This window comes from Equus caballus, chromosome 5, assembly GCF_041296265.1.
Source record: "Equus caballus isolate H_3958 breed thoroughbred chromosome 5, TB-T2T, whole genome shotgun sequence".
Taxonomy (NCBI): Eukaryota; Metazoa; Chordata; class Mammalia; order Perissodactyla; family Equidae; genus Equus; species Equus caballus.
The window spans coordinates 78,337,806-78,358,035 of record NC_091688.1 but is presented as its reverse complement, the minus strand read 5'-3'; the positions used below and the strand labels follow the sequence as shown (position 1 = coordinate 78,358,035).

Genomic DNA, 20,230 nt, shown 5'->3' with positions numbered 1-20,230 from the left:
CCAGCATACAGCCCGGGGCCAGAAGGATATTTATCTTCTCTAGAATCCAATCTGTGAACCTGGATACTTGCACTGCTAAGAGGTCACATTTTCTCCCTTTCAAGTGGCACTTTGAGGATAAATGATAGCAGCATCCAGCGGTAACAGTGTGGGCTCTGAGACAGACAACCTGAGTGTGAACCTGGATTCTGAACTCTACTAGGAACTATCTGTGTGACCTTAGACAAGTAGATGCCTCAATTTCCTCATCCATAAACCAGAGAGATTAATAGTCCTGTCTCATAGGATGGCTTTGAAGAGTAAAATTACCACGATACTTACAGGTGAGTTTGGCACAAAATAAATCCGCAATAAATGTTGCTATGTTGTTACTACCACCACTACCTAATATTTTTGTAGTCATTCCACAGACTTATGCTATGCATGATTAGTACTGTTTTATATATAGGAAATAGTTTTAATAAATTTACAGATACATTTAGATAGTGATCTAGAAAAAAACAATTTTCATGAGATATGGTAGCATAGCATTTCACTAAAGTGTGTACAATTTAAAAGATAACGTGGGAGGTGGTTTGAAATACTCCACGGTTATTGGATAATTCCATGGTTAGTGCAATACTCTGATATTTGCAACTACTGAACTACTGTTCCAAAAACGCTAAGGACAAAGCAAAGACAGGGCTTTATTAGTAGAATTCACACTGCCGATTTTGTCAAAACATTTATCTATAAAATGTTCTCTCTATTTATCAAATCCTGAAATTTCCTGCTTTGGTCAGAAATCAACCTGGAAGTGTTTTTGGAGCCAAGCCCTCACCCAGAGCTGGTCAAGGGCCGTGAGGGAGAACAAGAAGAGGTCTGTTCCAGGATGCGTCAGCTCCTGCCCCAGGAGCTACGACGACCCAGCACTAACTTACAAGCCCAAGGCTAACGTTCCAGTCTCACCTCAACATAAATGTGTCCGTTCTCTGCCACAGAGAAGATCCCCTGGGAGGGCACCAGAAAGAGGTCAGTGTTGTACAGCTCCATGTTGAAGGTGATGTTTCTGTTGGGCGGGTCCTGGAAGCTACTGGGCTTCCCCACCTGCCGCAGGCTGCAGTTAAACTGGAAAAAAATCCAGACAGAGATAAATCACATGAGCTTTGGTCTTTAACATCCCATTTTTTCCCCCAGTAATTCCTAACTAAAGTCAACGAAGAAGACAACATTCTCCACAAACTACATACAAACACAACACATACCACCACAATTTCAGGTCGGCTGAAGAAGGAAGTCTCCCCCTCATCCGTATCTCCCGGAAATCCATTATCACCTGACTCCAAATCTTCATAACCATCTGGCCAACCACTACTATCCCCCAGGGATGGAACCTGTATCACAATCTAAAAGGCAAAGAAAGCACAATGTTACAAAAACACCAACTCACATGCATTTGGTTGTATCTCATATAAATACCCATGTAATAATTCAAATGCAAACTGAAAATCTGACTTAAAAAGAAACTTCAAGTTTTTTTTAGGATTTCATCTTCAAAGAGACAAAAAAGAAAGAGAAACCCAATGCATGTTCAAATTAAGACTTCAACTAAAATACGTATTTTCCCTTGTGAAAAAATACAAATTGTTTCAAACAGTGGAAAACACTAGGCACTGAAACAGGGTTCAATCGGGTTGTTAACAGGCCTGCCTATACTGTGGGGGAGAGGGACTTCTCCTTATATTGAAAATTCTAAATACTAAGAGTTGGCTAACGCAAGGAGCTTTTGTTATTAGTATCCATCGAGTTTTGTATAAAGTTTGGTGAGTTAGAAGCAAAGGACCCAGTGTTTACTATTGAACTATCTCTCCTCATTTCTTCTCTTGTACTCCTCTATCTTTTCTACATTTCTTCCCCAATATCTTCCTGTATGGCACAGAGATGTAGAGAAGAACACCATGTTTTATTCCATGACATTCTATCTTAACACTGGTTAAAATGATTATTTCTAGGTTAGTTCTAGATGAGATGAAAAACCACCCATTTATGGGGAATGAACCATGACTCCATAAATAAAATCCTAATTTCTCTACATACGTAAGATAGTTCTGCTTTTTTTTTGTTTGATTTTTTGTTTCACATGCTTAGATTTTGAATAAGTTGCAAAACAAAAATATATAGTAAGTTGAAAATTGCTACAAACAATTATAACTGGAATAAACAGCTAAAATATTCACTGAAGGGAGTAGAATGCTAAGAGAATGTAGGATAATTGCCTCTCTATTCTTTACCAGGTCCTCAAAAGTATTGATGCAATTGAAGCAAAGACCTAGGGTATTGCTTACCCCAGGTATCGTCGTCGTCGTCGTCGTCGTCATCATCATCATCATCATCAACACATATATATATATATATATATATATACATACATACATACGAGAAGGAAGGGATTTTTTTTTGAAGATTAGCCCTGAGCTAACATCTGCTGCCAATCCTCCTTTTTTTTGCTAAGGAAGACTGGCCCTAAGCTGACATCTGTGCCCTTCTTCCTCTACTTTATATGTGGGACGCCTACCACAGCATGGCTTGCCAAGCGGTGCCATGTCCACACCCGGGATCTGAATTGGTGAACACCAGGCCGCCGAAGCGGTACATGTGCACTTAACTGCTGCGCCACCGGGTTGGCTCCAGGATTTTTTTTTTTAAAGATTTTTATTTTTCCTTTTTCTCCCCAAAGCCCCCCAGTACATAGTTGTATATTTCAGTTGTGGGTCCTTCTGGTTGTGGCATGTGGGACATCGCCTCAGCATGGCCTGACGAGCAGTGCCATGTCCGCGCCCAGGATCCAAAATGGCTAAATCCTGGGCTGCTGAACTGGAGCGCGTGAACCCAACCATTTGGCCCTGGGGCTGGCCCCGAGAAGGAAGGGATCTTAAGGGCTCATGATATACCATTCTCTTCTGAGGCAAATGACAGTTTTTTACTTAATAGACACATTACCATAGCCTCTTATTGGTGTTAATTTAGACACAAGTTTGAAATTCCAAAATCAAGTATATCAGTAATATATGACATTCATTCTATCTGGAAAAATTGGATAACTGCAAGAAAACTCGTGTTGGAATTGGCAGGAGGGTGTTCATCATAGAGTCAAAAATTATTCCAGAGACAAAGGGAGATTAGCTGGGTCAGCCTGGTGTCGGGGAAAGATTAGTGGACGAGAGGTCAGGAAGCTGGATTCAGTCCTGGCTCTGCCGTTAACTAGTCCCTCAAATCTAAGCAAGTCTTTTAACTCCCCGGAGTTCAATTTCCTCACCTGTGAAATGAGGAAGTTGAATGAGATCATCTTAGAGTTCTTTCCAGCTCAAACATTCTAAGATTGTCTGAGGAACAGTAAACTTGGGCTCACAGGAGAGTCAGTCTCCACATGAGCCACACCAACTGGAGCACTTGACTGCCAGTCTTTTCTCTGGATGAGTCAAGCGTATCTATCAACCGGCAGTGCAATGAACAAGGAGGAGCAGTTGCACCCCTCCCCAGCCCATGCCAAAGCTGGAGTAGGGGCTACGAGCACAGACACACACCATGTCAAAGCTCGATGCGGGGATCTTTGAGCCTTGTTTTTACCACTAAAAGTACAACTTGAACTGCCAAATTAACATTATAAAGTTCTTTTGGGATTTCATGTTTCAAGTTCTTTCAGTATTCACTGCCTACTGTCTATCTCTGCAAAAACAGATTTAATAGGAAGAGAAAAGATTTAGATGAACTGACAAGAAGGATTTCTCAAAAGTGTTAGCTATTGCAATGGATTATCATTGGGAGAATCTGAAATCTCCCTTTGGGTAGCTCCAAAAGTAGATTTTCTTCAATTTAGGGTCTTTCTTAGAGGTGGAGAGTGACTTGATAATAATCTCTTGAAGGCCCTTTTCAGATTTTTCTTTTTTTTTGGTTCTTTTGTTCACGAGGGAGAGAGAAGTCCTCCCACTTCTGGACAAGACTCAAATGAGGCCAGAGACCATGGTTCTGGTTGGCTCAGTTGTGTAGATGTTCTCACTCTTAGCTCAAGGGCTTGGATGTTACCCTCCTAAGAACCAGGCCATTTGATCCTGCAGCTTGGCCAGAGAGAAAAATCATAATCACCTTGCCAGTGAACCCTTTGTCACCAGGTGATGGAAGGACGGCTGGAAGAGATGACCACAAATGCTCCAACCAAGAAAACAGGGTCTCGCAACTCCCACAGATTCACCAATAAAGCAAATAAAACAAGTTCAGGGTCAAAGTACATCCCACTTTGTTAAGAACTGACAAGTGACTTTGTTCAGGTCTGGGGTATATGCCCCTCCTCATTGTTATAGAAATGTTAAGACTAATTTTAAGGTAACACCCAGCAAGACTCTGGCAAAGGGCCAACCTTTGTTCTGGAGAACACTCACAGAGTTATAGTAAACCACACCATCAGGGGCTGACCGTCGGTGCCGAGTACCACAGCCATTCAGGGGAGACTCCAAAATGAAGTGGGTGCCATTCATCTTGGCCTTGCAGGTAGGATCCAAGAGGGTGAGCTCCATCCCTGAGTAGCTGTTGGCCTGAAACAACCATCAAAGACATAAGACATAAAGGGGGGCCCACGGGTAGCACTGCAGCACAGTTACCACATTTTGCCTGTCTTCCAAGTAAAGGCTGCTGGAGGCCTGATGCCCCCTCCCCCCTTACCTCTTCCCAGCTACCACCTCTCAACAGCCCAAGGATTGTGTTTGTTGGCTTTGGAAATTCAATAGCAAAATATTGACACACAAGGATCTGGAACCCCCTTACTGAGAACAACAGGAACTGGGTGAGAATCACAGCCAAGGGGAAGTGAGCCCATCCAACTGAGAAAACAGTATCAAGTCGCCGGAGTTCAAAAGTGAAAGAGCTGGAGGGAAATAACTAACACGTACTGGGGGGCAAGCTGGGGAGGGAGGTGGCCTTCTCTTCTCTCCTTTAAGAAATTGCACTGACCTGAAAAGAGTCTTTTTCTACAGCCACAGTCATCTTTTCATTGTCACATTTAACTGACAGGGCAACATCCATGCTCCCTTGCACCTCCTCAGGCTCTCTGGGACCAGGAAACAGCCGTATGCTGGGGATGACGGGGTCCTTTGGCCGAGGGATGCCATCTTCTCCCCCTTCCTTCTGGCCCCTCCTGGAGATATCAGGGAAGGGAAAGGGGAAACCTCCATTTCGGCCTCCCCCACCCCGGATGGGTGGGTTGTCCAGGGCAGGAAGGATGCCAGGGTCCAGCAGGATCCGTAGCTCAGGAGGGATGGTATGGATTTCCTCATCTCTCATCTCCTCTGGCAGTGACAGAAGAGGACAAAAAAAAAAATCATCAGTGTTTGATGCCAGGTTATAATCATCATCATCAGAGGCAAGAACAGGAGGAATTAGCACAGAATGAGCATGGGTAAAATCACTTTTAACAAGCAATAGATAAAAGAGATAAGGAGGGGCCGGCCCCATGACCAAGTGGTTGGGTTCATGCGCTCCACTTCAGTGGGCCAGGGTTTCGCTGGTTCGGATGCTGGGTGTGGACGTGGCACCACTCATTGGGCCATGTTGAGGCGGCGTCCCACATGCCACAGCGAGAAGGATCCACAACTAAGATATACAACTATGTACTGGGGGGATTTGGGGAGAAAAAGCAGAAAAGGGGGGGGGGAAATGATCGGCAACCATTGTTAGCTGAGGTGCCAATCTTTAAAAAAAAAAAGAGACGAGGAGTTTGGAGCCTGAATTCCAGTCCTGGTGTTCTTTCTAACTGACTGAGTGGCTTGTGGCCAGTGGCTTATTTCTCTGTGCCTAGGTTTTCTAATTTTTAAAATTAAAAGGTTGGATTATATCAGTGGTTCTCAAATTTGTACATTAAAAGCACTTTGGGAGTTTAAAAAAAAATCCTTATACCAAGGCTATACCCGAGGGTGGTTAAAAATCAGACTCTCTAGAGTGGTATCTAGTCACTAATATGTTTTAAAGCTCTCCGTATGATTCCATCATATAGCCAAGGTTGGGAACCATTGGCTTAGATGATTTCTAAGGCCCTACAAGCTATAAAAAATCTGTAACTTGAATAAGTTGTGTGGGACAATGTGATTCCATTCAAATGCCACTGAAATACTTCCTTGAATCTAGAGATTCTTTAGAATAGTTTCTCTGTAAAGATTTCTTAAAATAATATTGGTATTTTAAAATTATTTGCTACCTCCTTTTTGACTGCTAAATTCTAAAAGGTATCTGGGCAACTTAGCCTTTTAGAACTTAGTCCTGAAGGAAAAAAGAAACAGTTGCTTAGGCACACTTATTCCTTCAAAGGGGAAGACGTATTTCCATACAATCAATACTTGGTGTTTTGTCATATTTTCAACAATTTAGAGGAAAAAAAATTTCCCCAGTCTTCTTGACATCCACTCTCCAAAGACAATGGACGTATGCTTGAGGTCAATCCATCTCAGTGGGAGCTGGAAGTGAAGAGGACCAGGGGACAAAACTCTCCTTCAATACTATCTTCTTGAAAAAGATGGCACAGCTGCGTGGGTCGAAAAGCAATCAGAGCTTTGGAGGGTTTTTCATTTGTATTTGACAATATCCTTCACAACAACCCTGTGAGGGAGGGCCTAGTGCTTCCCCGACATTACTGAGGAGGAACAACCTGAGGCTCAGAGGCTAAGCAACTCCCGCCACCAGTGAATAATGGCGGAAATAGGACTTGAGCCTGTACTCCTAACCTGCATTCTATCGGCACTGCACTCAGGGGCAGTACTATGGGGTTAGAAAACTTAGGATTTGAGTCTTGCTAGCAATGAGACTCTGGAAAACCCCAAGAACTTGTTAAACCTCTGCTTTCTGCTCCATCAAACTGGGGTAATAACTCCTGCATTCCCTCTATGGTGAGAATGAGAAAGCACATAGATGAGTCCTTGTGACTATTTTCCTATAAGACACAGCCTGACCTAGGACTTCTCTCCTGCAGTCCCAACTGCCCTGGCTCTCAGCTGTAAGTGATTATTAGGTACCACTGCAAGAAGCAGCCAGGCCAATCTATCCTTAATGCAATCACAGTGAAGGTGATCTATAATATCAACTGTGTGTGACTGAAACATCTGTATTAAACATAGTTTCCTCAAAATAATCACAATTCCAGATAACTTTAAGCTTTTCAGTAAAAAGTAGTCAAATAAATCATAAAATTTGCAATAGAAAAACAGCACCATATAAGCTGCAAGAAGAGTTCCTCATTGGAAAGCTTCATTTGGGGGACATTTTTAATACAGTAAAAAAAAAAAAAAAATCGCACTTACCATTGTTTTCAAGCCGAAGATGAAATCTATTAGCCACAGGAGCCACTGTGTATGATGTTACTGGACTATAGCCATTGTCCAAAGCCCACTTGACCAGATTCTCTTGTGTTGAAGGAATGTCATCTCTTATTGATTTGGTCATTATCATGGATCTTTCACTCTCTTTCCCAAAGCCAATACTGTTAGGAGCCTGAAGATAACAGCAAAATTTCACTAATGAATCTAAAATTAAACAGTGCTTTAAATAAGAATAACTATCTGAAACCAATAGATTCTATATTGTTTATGAGGGAATTATTTATTCTTTTGATTCCTATTTTCCTTGGGCTAAGAACACTGATGCTAAAATCTTTAAGAGCAGATTAAAAGAAAACTATTCATGCTATTTGATCATATCATTTGGGTTGCTTACGTTGATAAAAGTAATCCAATGACAGCTAAGTAGTTACATATTAAGCATATCCAGTATGTTACTGCAGAGTTAGTTTAACGTTTAAATTATTAACACACACATACCAAACATGTATACACGACTTTCCCGTATTTTTACTTACTCTTTTACATGTTTCTCTTTTTTTTTAGGTCCTAGTGGTTTATAACATTGTATAATTTCAGGTGTACATTACTCTTTATCAGTTTCTGTATAGGCCGAGTCATGCTTACCATCGATAGTCTAATTTTCTTTTTTTGGTGAGGAAGATTGGCCCTGAGCTAACATCTGTTGCTGATCTTCCTCTTTTTGCTTGAGGAAGATTGTCCCTGAGCTAACATCTGTGCCAGTCTTCCTCTGTTTTTCTCTATGTGCAACGCTGCTACAGCATAGCTCGGTGAACAGTGTGTAGGTCGTGCCCGGGATGTGAACCTGCAACTCCTGGGCCACCGAAGCGGAGCATATGAACTTAACCACTACGCCACCAGGCCAGCTCCACCAATAGTCTAATTTTTATCTGTCATCATACACATGTGCCCCTTTATCCCTTTCGCCCACCCTTATTTTTATTTAAAATTATGCATAAAGTATACAGGTGTGCATTTTATATTGCCAAAAAAAAAAAAGCTGTGCTTCTACTCCCTATACCCTAGATTTACATGAAAGAAGGGACACCTTAGTTACTTCAGTATGGAGACCATCTCAACTTTGTAAACTATTAAATTCCATATGGTGAAACAACCGATGTTTATATTTCATTTACAGTTTATGATCAATTTGGCAAGCCTGTAATTATATTCATTTGCCAATTTTATTAACTGAATATGCTTAGATTTTATGTTCTAAATATTAATTAGTGAATTTAGGTTACTGTCCCTTAAAGTACCAATATTTTACCCAGCAATACAAGTAAGTCTTAACATTGGCTTTCCCTTGGTAATCAGTTACAAAATTTAAATTGAATGATAGAAATCTTTCCGAGAAAGGATATAAAAGGACCCTGAGTACCCAGGATATGGAAGGTAAATTTCCACACCATCTCCTGACTCCTATAGCAGATCTTGTCAGGTGGTGAAGGAGCTGAATACTGCAGGGGGGACCCCAAAGAGAAGGCCCCACATTTTCAACCACTGCTCGACCAGGCCTGGCAAGCCCTTCCAGCACGCAGATTATGCCGTTTTCATGCCGTATAAAAATCACTTTAATTTCCATGCCCAATTATTTTCTCCTGCATACATGCAGCATTTTTCCTAAATTCCCCATTTGTTTCTCATTCTGTTTGCCCTTAACATGACTAAATATTAATCCTTTCCCACTGTAAAACCATAGAAGATTCACAGGCTCTAAGTTCTCTTGGCCTCTTCAGTTGTGGGATATTGGCTGAGGACACATATTTTCAAGTCAAAGCTTAAAGGGTCTCACGCAGTCTCATTTTCTGTTACCCAAAGTGTTTATCTGAGGAAAAACTGCCAGAGCAGCAGTCAGGCACACAGTGCAGGGTAAGTTAACCAGATGGAGTTTTAACCAAGTTCGGTAGCCATCGGCAAAAGAACTCAGTTTCATAGGTTGGAATATTCTAGTTCTTCCTCTGATTCAGAGAAAACTCCTTAGGGGAAGGAAGAGTTAAAAACCAAAAAGAAAGAAGACTAAAATGAGGTAAAGAAGGATTCAATTTGTTCTTAGAACTTTTTATTCATTGAGTCAACAGCAGTTTCTTAGGCTCAGCCTCTTCCAGGCTTTCAAAGCAGCACGTCGTTTGGATTGGCTGGAGTTGCAACACTGGCCTAAACGATACTGCTTGGCCTCATCTGCCCTAGTCTTTCATGTTGCTGGACAGCTGAGAAAATACTGTATTTCCAGGATACTACCATCATAACTGCCACCTGTCCTTTTTGTACCGATATGGAATAACTTGTTCACACCTTTCCACATTAACTCTAGGAGCTGTCAGTACAACTCATATTGATTACGTTTCGGGACTTACATGGCTAGAAATCTATCTATATGATTGTAAAGCATGGCAGGCAAGTTGGTTCCCAGCAATGAGTGAATTCCTCATTCTGTATTTCTAGGAGTCCCAGGCTTTCCCAAGGCCTCAGTGTAGCTACTCCAATTGAGTGTTCAAGGGACTCTCCAAATGCCTCAGCCATCTTTCCCAGCCACATCCTTGTGAAGGATGGTGAGCCAGGTAGAGTCTGAGGGCCTCCCCCTTCCCCCACACCGCCCAACAGACATTTGCATCAGAGCTGTTGGTGTAGAGGACAGAGGCCTGGGGGAGGGGCTGGTCAGAGAGTGTAGCGAATATTGCCACTGGGATTAAAATCACCTTCTAAGAACAAGCTGGCTGCCGCCAACCTTGAAGTCTGGAGGCTATATGAAATACCACAACAGGAAATTTTAACAAGTTTCCCCCATCTATTCTTTTACGTTTTGGAGGTTCTTCCAAAATGTGATTATGCATGGTCCCTAAGGGACCTGAAGAAAAGCTAGAGCTGGGCGTGGCAATGTGGACACTTCTAGTATTCCCATTCTTGCCCACAGTATAGCTCTTTGCATCTCGTTGGACCATTCTGTCATTTGGAGGATGCATTCTGCCCATGTCCCACCCCGGACACACACATACACACACATATATACGTCAGCCATGTTTAATGTGGCTCTTCTTTAAACTCACCCCATCAAGTTCCTTACTATTCCTTTAGTAGGCATTTTTCTTTGTTTTTACCTTGTTTAAAGAAGTTAATTGCTCCTATAGACAAACTTTTAAAGAGCTGCTTACGGAAGAAAGATGAATTCCCTTTTTACAGCAGGCCCTGTGCTGGGAGCTTTACATTTGTTATCTTATTTAATTCTCCTCCAAAATATAAGGAGATAGGCATTACTATTCCTTTGTTAGAGAAGGGGAAGCTGAGGCTCAGAGAAGTAGCACATGTAGCTGAGTATTCAACTTGTCAGGCAGTGCGCCAAGTGCTTCAAATGAAAGACCCACTAGGCACCTACAACTACTTGTTGAATGAATAAATGCATTAATCAATAATGAACTCTGCCAAACCTCACAATAACTCTCAAGGTGAGCACCATCATTGTACCTATTTCACAGGTAAGGAAACAGACTCAAGAGTCCAATTGGCTTGCCCAATAACTACTGGGAGTAATGACAATTGGAGATGTGATTCAAATCCAGCCTGGCCTGGCACCAAAGCCAGGGTTCTTTCTACTCTACCATGCTGTCCCTGAAGGGACTAATAGAAACAAGGTCACTATAAACCATTTCCCCCTTTCTAAGCGCAAATGTATGCCTTTTATTAGCAGGTACCTGGCCCCCACAGCATAGTCAGAATTCACATCTGAGACAGGGAGTTAGGAAATCTCAAAGCATGAAACTGATTGGGGGAATAGAAAAGAACATCGTGAAACATTACCTAATTGTTTAGTAATGTTGTCATGCATTGTCCAAAATTGGCCTGGAACAGGAGTACAGCCAAGGAGAGGAATATAAACAGATCTTGCACTGGGATGAGCAGTCTAATTTCTAGCCTTTCTGATTCATACAAGAAGTGGGGACACTCAAAGCAAACTCCAGGACTGCCATGGACCAGGCACACATACTCAGGGAGAGAAAGAGCCATTGAATGGTTAGGGCCACAAGAGCATTTACACAAGAACTCCAGCAGGGAATTAAAATGTACTGTATGTTTTTGCCTTTCAAAGCATGATTCCCTTTCCTGTTTTTGTTATTCTGAAATTAAAAACATTTGGTTGGTGTGCCAGGCAGCAAAGGCTGCAGACACCCCAGGTCACCAACACCCCTCATGCCAGGGAAGGCAATCAAAACAGCTCTGACTTCAGAAAATCGCAGCTGGGCTTTGTGCTCAACGCCAAATTAATGTCTCACCATTACACATGATGGCTTATTGGGATCCTCTCAAAGTTAAAAAAAAAAAATAAACCAAAAACCGACAGGAACCAGAAACGATTACTTTAAAATTAAGATTTGTGTGTGCGTGGCTTTTGCCTGCTGCCTCTGGTGAGCCTCGTACATGACGTTGCCTAGGGGACTGCTGGCTCTGTTCACTGCTGCATCACACAGAAGGTGCCATGAATGAGTAAATACCAAAACCAAAGGCATCCCTCTCCCAAAATATTGAACACACAAAACCACTCCGATTGATTCAGTGCAAGACAAACCAGCCACAATTTTTTAAAAAGACAATGCACAAAAATTGGAGTCTACAAGAGATGCTAAGGTAATTATCTTCTTAAAAATGAGGAGAGGGCTTTTTCTTTAACTTTCAATGTAACTCACACCAATATTCTGTCAAACAGTTATCTCTCTAAACATATTTGAAAAAAGTTATTTTACCAAATGTCAACATTCAACTTTTCGGGAAACTAGCTGCTGTGTGCCTATCACGCCAACCAGCTAAGCCTCTAAGGTGTATTTCCCTCATGAAATATAATGCTTAGGAAACAGGCTGGGAGATATTTTTCTTGCATTATCTCACTAACCTCTCCAACACTGTGATTCTTTAATCAGTGTTTTACCTTTAAAAGGTAGAAGGAAGCGAAAAGACAAGCCAATACCACATATTGATCTCAAAAAGAAAAGTCAACAGTAGGAGCTGGAGTCAGTCTAATTTCCCACACCTTCCTTAAATACCTAACCCCAAAGTGAGAGCTGATACTCAGGACCATGATACTGAGGCCCTCACAGGACTCTCAACCACGAAAGGCATAATTGTGTTCATTGTTTTACACTTACGAGGACTGGAAAGTACAGTAATACATTTTAGGAATTTCACAAATGGGGCAACTGAGGTTAAAGGACATGGCAGTCTGGACTCAAATCGAGTCTGCCTTGACCCCAGAGGCCATGCTTTTAACCACCACACTGTCCACCCTTGTCAAGAGAAACCAAGGAACAGCCTATTTTACAAAGTGAAAAATAACTGAGAGAGCACAGAGAGTCCAAAGAGGCAGAAACTTTACATAAATAACACGTATAAGCACAGCTTGAATTATTGCCATTCAACAAAACGAAGAGATGCTCAACCAACTTACAATAACTTTCAGGTTTCCCTTAACATCAAAAGACTTGATCACCCAGTTGACAGACTTTTTGCACTTCAAGATCAGGATGAGATTTTTGACCACCTCAGGATCCTTTCGAGAAGGTCTTATGTCAATTACTATATCCACCTGGAAAGCACTGGGAATGGAAAACAAGAGCAGAGTTAGGACCCAAATGGCAGAAAGTTGCAACTATCTCTTCTCTTCCAAGTCTTCGTGTTTCCAGTGTCTGGCCAGTTGATTAAAAAGCTGGAGTCGATCCCAGGCAAATGACATGTGCAAAACAGATTGTAAGTGCACACATAACAAAATGGTTTTATATAACAATAGAAAAATACGCCTGCTGATAATTAGCCACTAAAATTTTTCTCTTCTTTTCGGGGGGGTGAGGAGGAGGTTACTTAAGGCAGCCACTGTTTGAAATGGACTTGAACAAACCAGAAGAGTTTACTTTTGAAGCAGAATTGTTGCTTTTTCTACCTTCAACACCTTCAATGTGTAACTTTCCAATTTGCAGTATGTTCAAAATCCTTCAAAGCCAGAAGTGGGCAGCAGTTTGGTGGTGGTGGTGGGGGGGGGGTGGCAGGGAGGAGGAAAAAAATTAGGAAACTTTAGAATAAAATGAGAGGCAAAAAACTGGAGAATTTCTTGACTTATGCAAGGTTTGCTTAAGACATTAACATTTGCTACAGAATATCTGCATTTACTTTCCCAAACTTCTGGATATATAGTTATTAAAATAAAGAAACAGATGGTCAACCAAGTGATTACTGGAAAATTGATGAACCCAACCCAAACTTCTAAGAATTCAGCATAAAAGAGAATTTTTCCCAAACAATAATGTCTGTCATTCCGAATTTAAAGGAAAGTCTTTCTTTCCATCTCGGTTTTACACACTAGTAAAGCATAGAATGAATGATATACTCCAGTGAAGCCATAGGCTCGATATCTAAGCACTTTTGCCAGACCGCTTCTATTCCTATTCCCTTTTAATTTTCCACAAAATTCTTCACGTGGCACAAAATGGAATCTGACTAAAACTGATCTGTAGTTTATTCACTTTTAAAATCAAAATTTGATTAGAATTTTAACTTTTAAATCCCTCTCTAATATAAACTTACATTTTAAGTCACTAGTCCACACGAAATGCAGGCTAAAGGGGAGAAGGGCCTACTTCCTCCCCCTTTTTTAATTCCCTAATTATTCTTGACAGGGAGGGCTAAATTTCCAGTCCTGGGGCGGAAGCTGAGGGTGGGAGGGGGCGAACAAGAACACAGGGAGAGGCAAGTTGTGTCCAATGGCTCTTTGGTGTGTCATCATGAAGGGCCACACCCCCAACACACACAAAAAAACACACACACAGAATTAAACAGTCATGAATGCAAAAGTGTTCTGAGGACACTATGAACAGAACCTTATTAAAAACAGAATGTTATTAAAATGATAATTGTTAATAAGGTACATTCTGTAATTTTCTTATCAGGGATAACCTCAGTCAAAGGAGATGATGATGGAGCAAGAGTGACTGTGTCTATAATTAGTACCCAAAAGTTCAGAATAGGCTTCAGGAGTTCATCTGCAATGTTGGGGATCTGGAGACAGATGCAAAAATAAAGTACATCACTGATGCCTTTACTCCTTTCTTCACAGCTTCTGTGAATCTCACCCAAAGCATCGATGGCTCCCTGTCTCCCTCCCTCCTGCACAGGGAGGGCTGAGCCTCTCCCTGCCTCAAATCAGGGAAGATCTTTATTTTCATCTCTTCTCGGTTTAGACACCCACCCACCCACACATACACACACACACTCACTCACCTGTAGGGGTTAGAGTTTGGGGTGATTAACTCGATGATGTGAACCTCCTTATCCTGGGGCTGGCTGGATATCACACACCCTTCTGCGGCTTTGGGCTGAAGGTATTCGGCAAGGTAATTGAGTGAGAGAAAATTCTTCCCTATGTTGCAGGTGGGAGGGAACACTTGATCTGAAAGTAAAGCAGCACAGGACAATCTGTCAGATCACTGAGCTATGTGGCACCCAGATTCAAAGGAAAGAAGGTGACAGTGACACCCAGCAAGTGCAGGACACAGGGAACCAAAGCCTAAGGAAGGGCCTTAGAATGAATGCCTCAACCACTGCCCTGAAATGCTATCCCTATGGTCACCAGCGACCTCCTACTGACAACTCTAGTGGCTTGTTTTGGTCTAAACCCTCCCTTTCTTGTTCTCTGTGACACTTCTTTGTCCTCATCCATTTCCTCTATCTTTCAGTCTCTTTCACTGGCTTCTCATCCTCTGCTCATCCTTTAAATACCAGTGGTCCTCAATCTTCAGAGCACATCACAATCCACCTGTTTGGACCGCATCCCAGAGTCTGATTCCAAAGATCTAGGTGGAGCCTAGGAAGCTTTCTTTTTGAAAAGCTCCATAGTTGATCCTGATACAAACCAAGGCTAAGAAGCTCAGTTCCTTCCTGAATCCTCTTTTTGTGTCATATTCTTCCTAGATGATCTCAATCACTCCCACAGCTTCAACTGGTACCCAGATCATGACTCCTTTTCTGAGCTGCACACCTGTATTGTCATCTGTTTATCAAGCACCTCCCGCCTAAAAATCCAATAGATATTTCAGTCAGCATACTTAACACTGAATCCAATTATCCCTCCTATCCCCAAACATGCTCCTCTGTGGATATTTGCTACTCCAGTTAATAGGAGAACCAGTCACCTAACTAATTCTATGGCCCACCATGTAGAATTAATCACTCCCTCAAATGTCTTCCTCAGAGCATGCATACTCTAAAGCCTGAAGTTTTAGGGGAAGCAGTGGGGGCAGACTTTCACTTTCTCACAATCTTGACACAGACCACTAATGTTTGTATGGCGCTTTACAGTTAACAAGCTGCTTTTATAAACATTATCTCATTGTGCTGAGGGCTGCTTGTCACCTCCACCAGGGAAAGTGATGCAAGTACCAAGAGTCTGAAGATACTCCCCCAACGGCACATGCCGTTGACACAGCACTGTGGTTGATGGGATTTCCATCCAGTGGTTTAAATGTTTAAACAGAACTTGAAACTGCTGGCAGTGTGACAGCTGGGACCAATGTCAAGGAAGTTCTAGGTGTAGCAAACTTTTTTTTCAGAAGGGGTAATTAATCAGAGCCCTGGCGCTTTAATGAAACAGATTTCTGCCTTTTTCATTTAACGGATAGGATGCTAGGGTTCAAATCCACATGCAAGTCTCTCTCAGGAGAGAGGAATCAGCCCAGGAGCTCTCAAGACTGGGTTGATACTGCCCTCCCCCACCCCCATGTAATTTGTGCGACTTCCCTTGTGCTGAAGTCCACAGCACACACTGTGGCATCGTGGCTCTGCATACCATGGTGCCCCCAGCACCACCCCTAGAGCAGAGGGGACCAGAGGAGCTCTGAAGGCCCCTGCCTATAGGTTCATTGCAAAGGCGTCCTGGCTCTGCACTCTGCATTGTTCCCTAAAGATCCCCTCAGAAGAGGCCAGGGCTCCGCCGACTCAGGCTGCTGGAGCAGACTCCCCTCCACATCTGCTGAGGGTTTCGCCAGATGAGCAGATGAAGAACGCACACCCTGCAGCTGCAGCCCTGCGGACGCCTCCCCCAGATCACAGGACAGAAGATGATCTTGGGGTGACAAGGCTGAAATTTAATCAAGAATCAGAGGGTGTGTGCATGGGCCAGGGACAGGCCAGTTTGGAACTCAAGAGACTAGGACCCTCCTGGGACTCTGGCCTATATATCTAGTTCCTAGGTGTGTCTGGTTTGCAGCTGGCATATAGTAGGCACATGGTATAGGTTTCCTGAATTAACAAATGTTGATGTGAGATTTGAGACAAATAATGAAAAACTTACCCATACTGTGACCCTCCTAAGCCACTAGGAAAAGTCTGTTTAAAAGTTGCTGTAATTAAGGGCTCAAGTCCTAGAGGCCACTGTCACTAAGCTGAACAAGCTGATCACTTTTTGTTGTGTGTGCAAGTGTGTGCGTGGTTTTCTTCCCCCCTAAATGACCTCCCGCATGCCTGGCATCAAAACTTACAGCAACTGCCAAGTAGAAAGGAAACCACAATGGGGAATCCCCGGATAGAAACCTGGCAAGTTTGGGGGGGAATAAGTCACATGCTTATTTGTATTTTAGGAAAGGATTGACAAATGCCTTTGAGAGCTAGAATAATACACTTGGAGAGCCTGGGAGGTAATGCAAATTCCTCGTTTTACTGCGGTGGAAACTGAGGCTCTGGTGGCAAATGAGTGTTGATTGAAGCCTCACAGTTAACGAGACCAGTTGGGATAAGAACCAAAACTCCTCACTTCTTCTGCTCTAGGTACACAGGTTAGAGCAGTAGTTCTCAGATGTCAGCAAGCATCAGAATCACCTGGAGGGCTTGTTAAACACAGATGTTTGGATTCCAGCCCCAGTATTTCTGATTCACTTGGTCTGGGGTGGCCCAAGAACTGGCATTTCTAACAAGTTCCCAGGTGATGAGGATGCTGCTGGGGTGGGTACTACACTTTGAGAACTACTGGGAATAGAGCAAGAGGAGGCTCACAGCCTGGGATATCTGGGTACAAGTCGGGTAGAGACAGGTCAGGTTCTGGGAAGCTAGCGGATGAGGCTTACTCAGTGGAGTCAGATCAATGGTGATAAACGACATCACCTTGTGATTCACCAACCTAACCAAGCACCCTCGCTTCTCCTAACTGTTCCTCTCCACAGTGTGGGCCAGGGACTTATTCCCAACTGGTGGCTGGAGTCAAGTCTCAGAGGCTCCAAAGCTGTTATCAAGGAGTTAACCAATTTTTACTAGACTGGACACCAGGTCCTTTAAGTTCTTCCCAACCCAGTGTGTGGCCTTGGGGAAGTCACTTAACCCTTCTCTCAGGGCAGGCTACAGCTGTTCATAGAAGCTCATGTGCTGTCAAGAGAACAGAGCCCAACATTCTAAATGTAACTATAACATTTTCTTATTCTAACAAATTCCAAGGGGGTAATCAACATTCTTTCACGCTACTAGAATTCTGCTTCAGAAATGCAGACCATTGGCCAGGGCTTAGATCCTTTGTTAAAAGGGATTTTTCATTTTGCTCCAATGAGACTTGACCTCTATTATTAGCTACCTGACTACCACGAGAGTTAAGTAACAAACTTCAACTTTTTGAACCCAACTCTCATCTAAAACTCCTCTTTTCTCTACTCGGCTAAACAAGTCTTTCCATCCAGGTGGCCCACTTTCATGTTTAGGTTATGCTTCTTTGGCTAAGACTTAAAATACAGCATCAGGCATTAGCCTCAAGAGCCAGGAAACCTGGGTTTGAGTTCTGGCTTTGCCACTTGCTAGTAATCTGGATTTAAGTAAGTTAGCTTAACCTTCCACTAACCCCTCTGTAAAATGGTGGAAATGATGGTTTCCTCCTAGGATTACTGGCGGGGTTACGTAGGGTACATGTGAAAGCACCTGATGTGGCCTCTGCATGCAGCACACACTCAGTAGCAGTGTCTACTTTTCCTGCATCTGACCAGCAGCCCAGATCCGAACAAGGGCTGCAAGGAGCCTTCGACAACCCACCCTGCAGTGCCACGCTGTCTGTGGAGGAGGTGACAACTGCTGTAGAATCCAGCAGAAAGCAGACGGACGCTGAACACCTGAAATGCAGTTTCCACACAATCATCTGACTATAATAAAGATCGATTCACAAGAGTTGTTATTTCTAGCAACTTATGGGGCCTCCAAATGCATTCAACTAAAATAATGATAAAGAAGTTATTAAGAAAGTTATATGCTTTCAAAATTGAGTCACTGGTATTTATATCCCTCTGCAAGGCAAGGAAATTAAAATGGGCAATCTCTTATCAAGGTGACACAGTTCCTTTCTCCAATAATTTGTCTTTGTAACAGGCATCGGTATTAAAAATATATTCAAACACTTTTCCTTTGCTACTGTCCAAAATTTAACTGATGTCATGAGACCATAAACTGACATTGGCTTCCAATGTTTGCAGAATAAGAGGTAAGAGGAAGCCCTAACTGTTGACCCATCCTGCAACGGTCTCTCTCATCCCATCAGTTGCCATCTCCTTTCCCACACCCTCAGCTTCCTGCCTTCCACTCACTTCTGACTTCTGTGCACCGACGTCTTCTAAATCCTACACCACAACCTCTCTCAACCATGCTACTCCCCATTTCTCACTTGGCCATTACCAGGTCTGTTTCCTCAGAAGGAAAAAAGGGAAGGGGGAATGTGGTAGGAGCAGGCCCCAGAGATGCCTCAGGTCCCTGCCAGCTCCAACATTTTGTGATTCTATGATTCCTCCCTAACTGCCTAGTCTCAGAAAAGAAAACAACCGACTGTCGTAAATCAGTCATTAATTGAAACCACATAAAATTTACCTTCCCCGACTTTAATATAAATGTTTCTTGCTATCTTGAGTTCAGTGAATGAAGTAACCGCTCCATACTCCTTTCGGGCCCAATTTAACAGATGTTCATTTCCATGGGGGAAGCTCCTTTCTTCTGTTTCTGCTGACAAGGAGAAGTTTCCTGATGAAAAGTGGACCACAGAACCCTCAGACACCTAGAAGAAATAAAATCATATATTTAACACGGTGTAGTCACCCAGAGCTAAATTATAGAGACAGCATTTATTGGACAACTAATGGATATTTGTCAATCCAACCCTCTTCCCTTTGTTATACAGGCAGATCATCTTTTTCCAGCACTGATTCAAGAAATAATCCCAACGCTACTTCTCCCAGGTAATGACAAAACTACCAACAGTGCAGGATGTCCCTTTGAACTCTTTTTTTTTTTTAAAGACTTTATTTTTTCCTTTTTCTCCCCAAAGCCCCCTGGTACATAGTTGTATATTCTTCGTTGTGGGTCCTTCTAGTTGTGGTATGTGGGACGCTGCCTCAGCGTGGTTTGATGAGCAGTGCCATGTCTGCGCCCAGGATTCAAACCAACAAAACACTGGGCCACCTGCAGCAGAGCGTGCAAACTTAACCACTTGGCCACGGGGCCAGCCCCTGTCCCTTTGACTCTTAAAGAGCATTGTGATGATGGGGCCGGCTCTGTGGCTGAGTGGTTAAGTTCACGCGCTCCGCTGTGGCAGCCCAGGGTTCGGATCCTGGGCGCGGACATGGCACGGCTCGTTAGGCCACGTTGAGGCGGCGTCCCACATACCACAACTAGAAGGATGTGCAACTAAGATATACAACTATGTCCAGGGGGGGTTTGGGGAGATAAAAGCAGGAAAAAAAAAAAAAAGAGCATTGTGATGAGAGACTGCATACTGCATTGTGAGTAATCATAAGAATTATCACTGCTATTTTCCAGATATCTAATTGAAGGGCAACCTTTCAAATAAAGTGCTTCAAGTAAGT

At 42.8% G+C, this 20,230-nt stretch overlaps 1 protein-coding gene across 8 annotated transcripts in view; it reads right to left on the bottom strand.

Annotated features, from left to right (window-relative positions):
• TGFBR3 (transforming growth factor beta receptor 3) overlaps positions 1-20,230 on the bottom strand; it is a 187,383-nt gene that overhangs the window by 31,634 nt on the left and 135,519 nt on the right. For all 8 annotated transcript variants that reach the window (XM_070267306.1, XM_023641670.2, XM_023641671.2 and 5 more), the window contains exons 5-12: positions 19,239-19,422; positions 14,634-14,802; positions 12,811-12,958; positions 7,320-7,509; positions 4,984-5,318; positions 4,416-4,568; positions 1,245-1,385; positions 949-1,107 (exon numbers count right to left, since the gene is read on the bottom strand). In XM_070267306.1, coding sequence (XP_070123407.1) covers positions 949-1,107; positions 1,245-1,385; positions 4,416-4,568; positions 4,984-5,318; positions 7,320-7,509; positions 12,811-12,958; positions 14,634-14,802; positions 19,239-19,422 — 1,479 coding nt within the window. The remainder of the gene's footprint in view (positions 1-948; positions 1,108-1,244; positions 1,386-4,415; positions 4,569-4,983; positions 5,319-7,319; positions 7,510-12,810; positions 12,959-14,633; positions 14,803-19,238; positions 19,423-20,230) is intronic.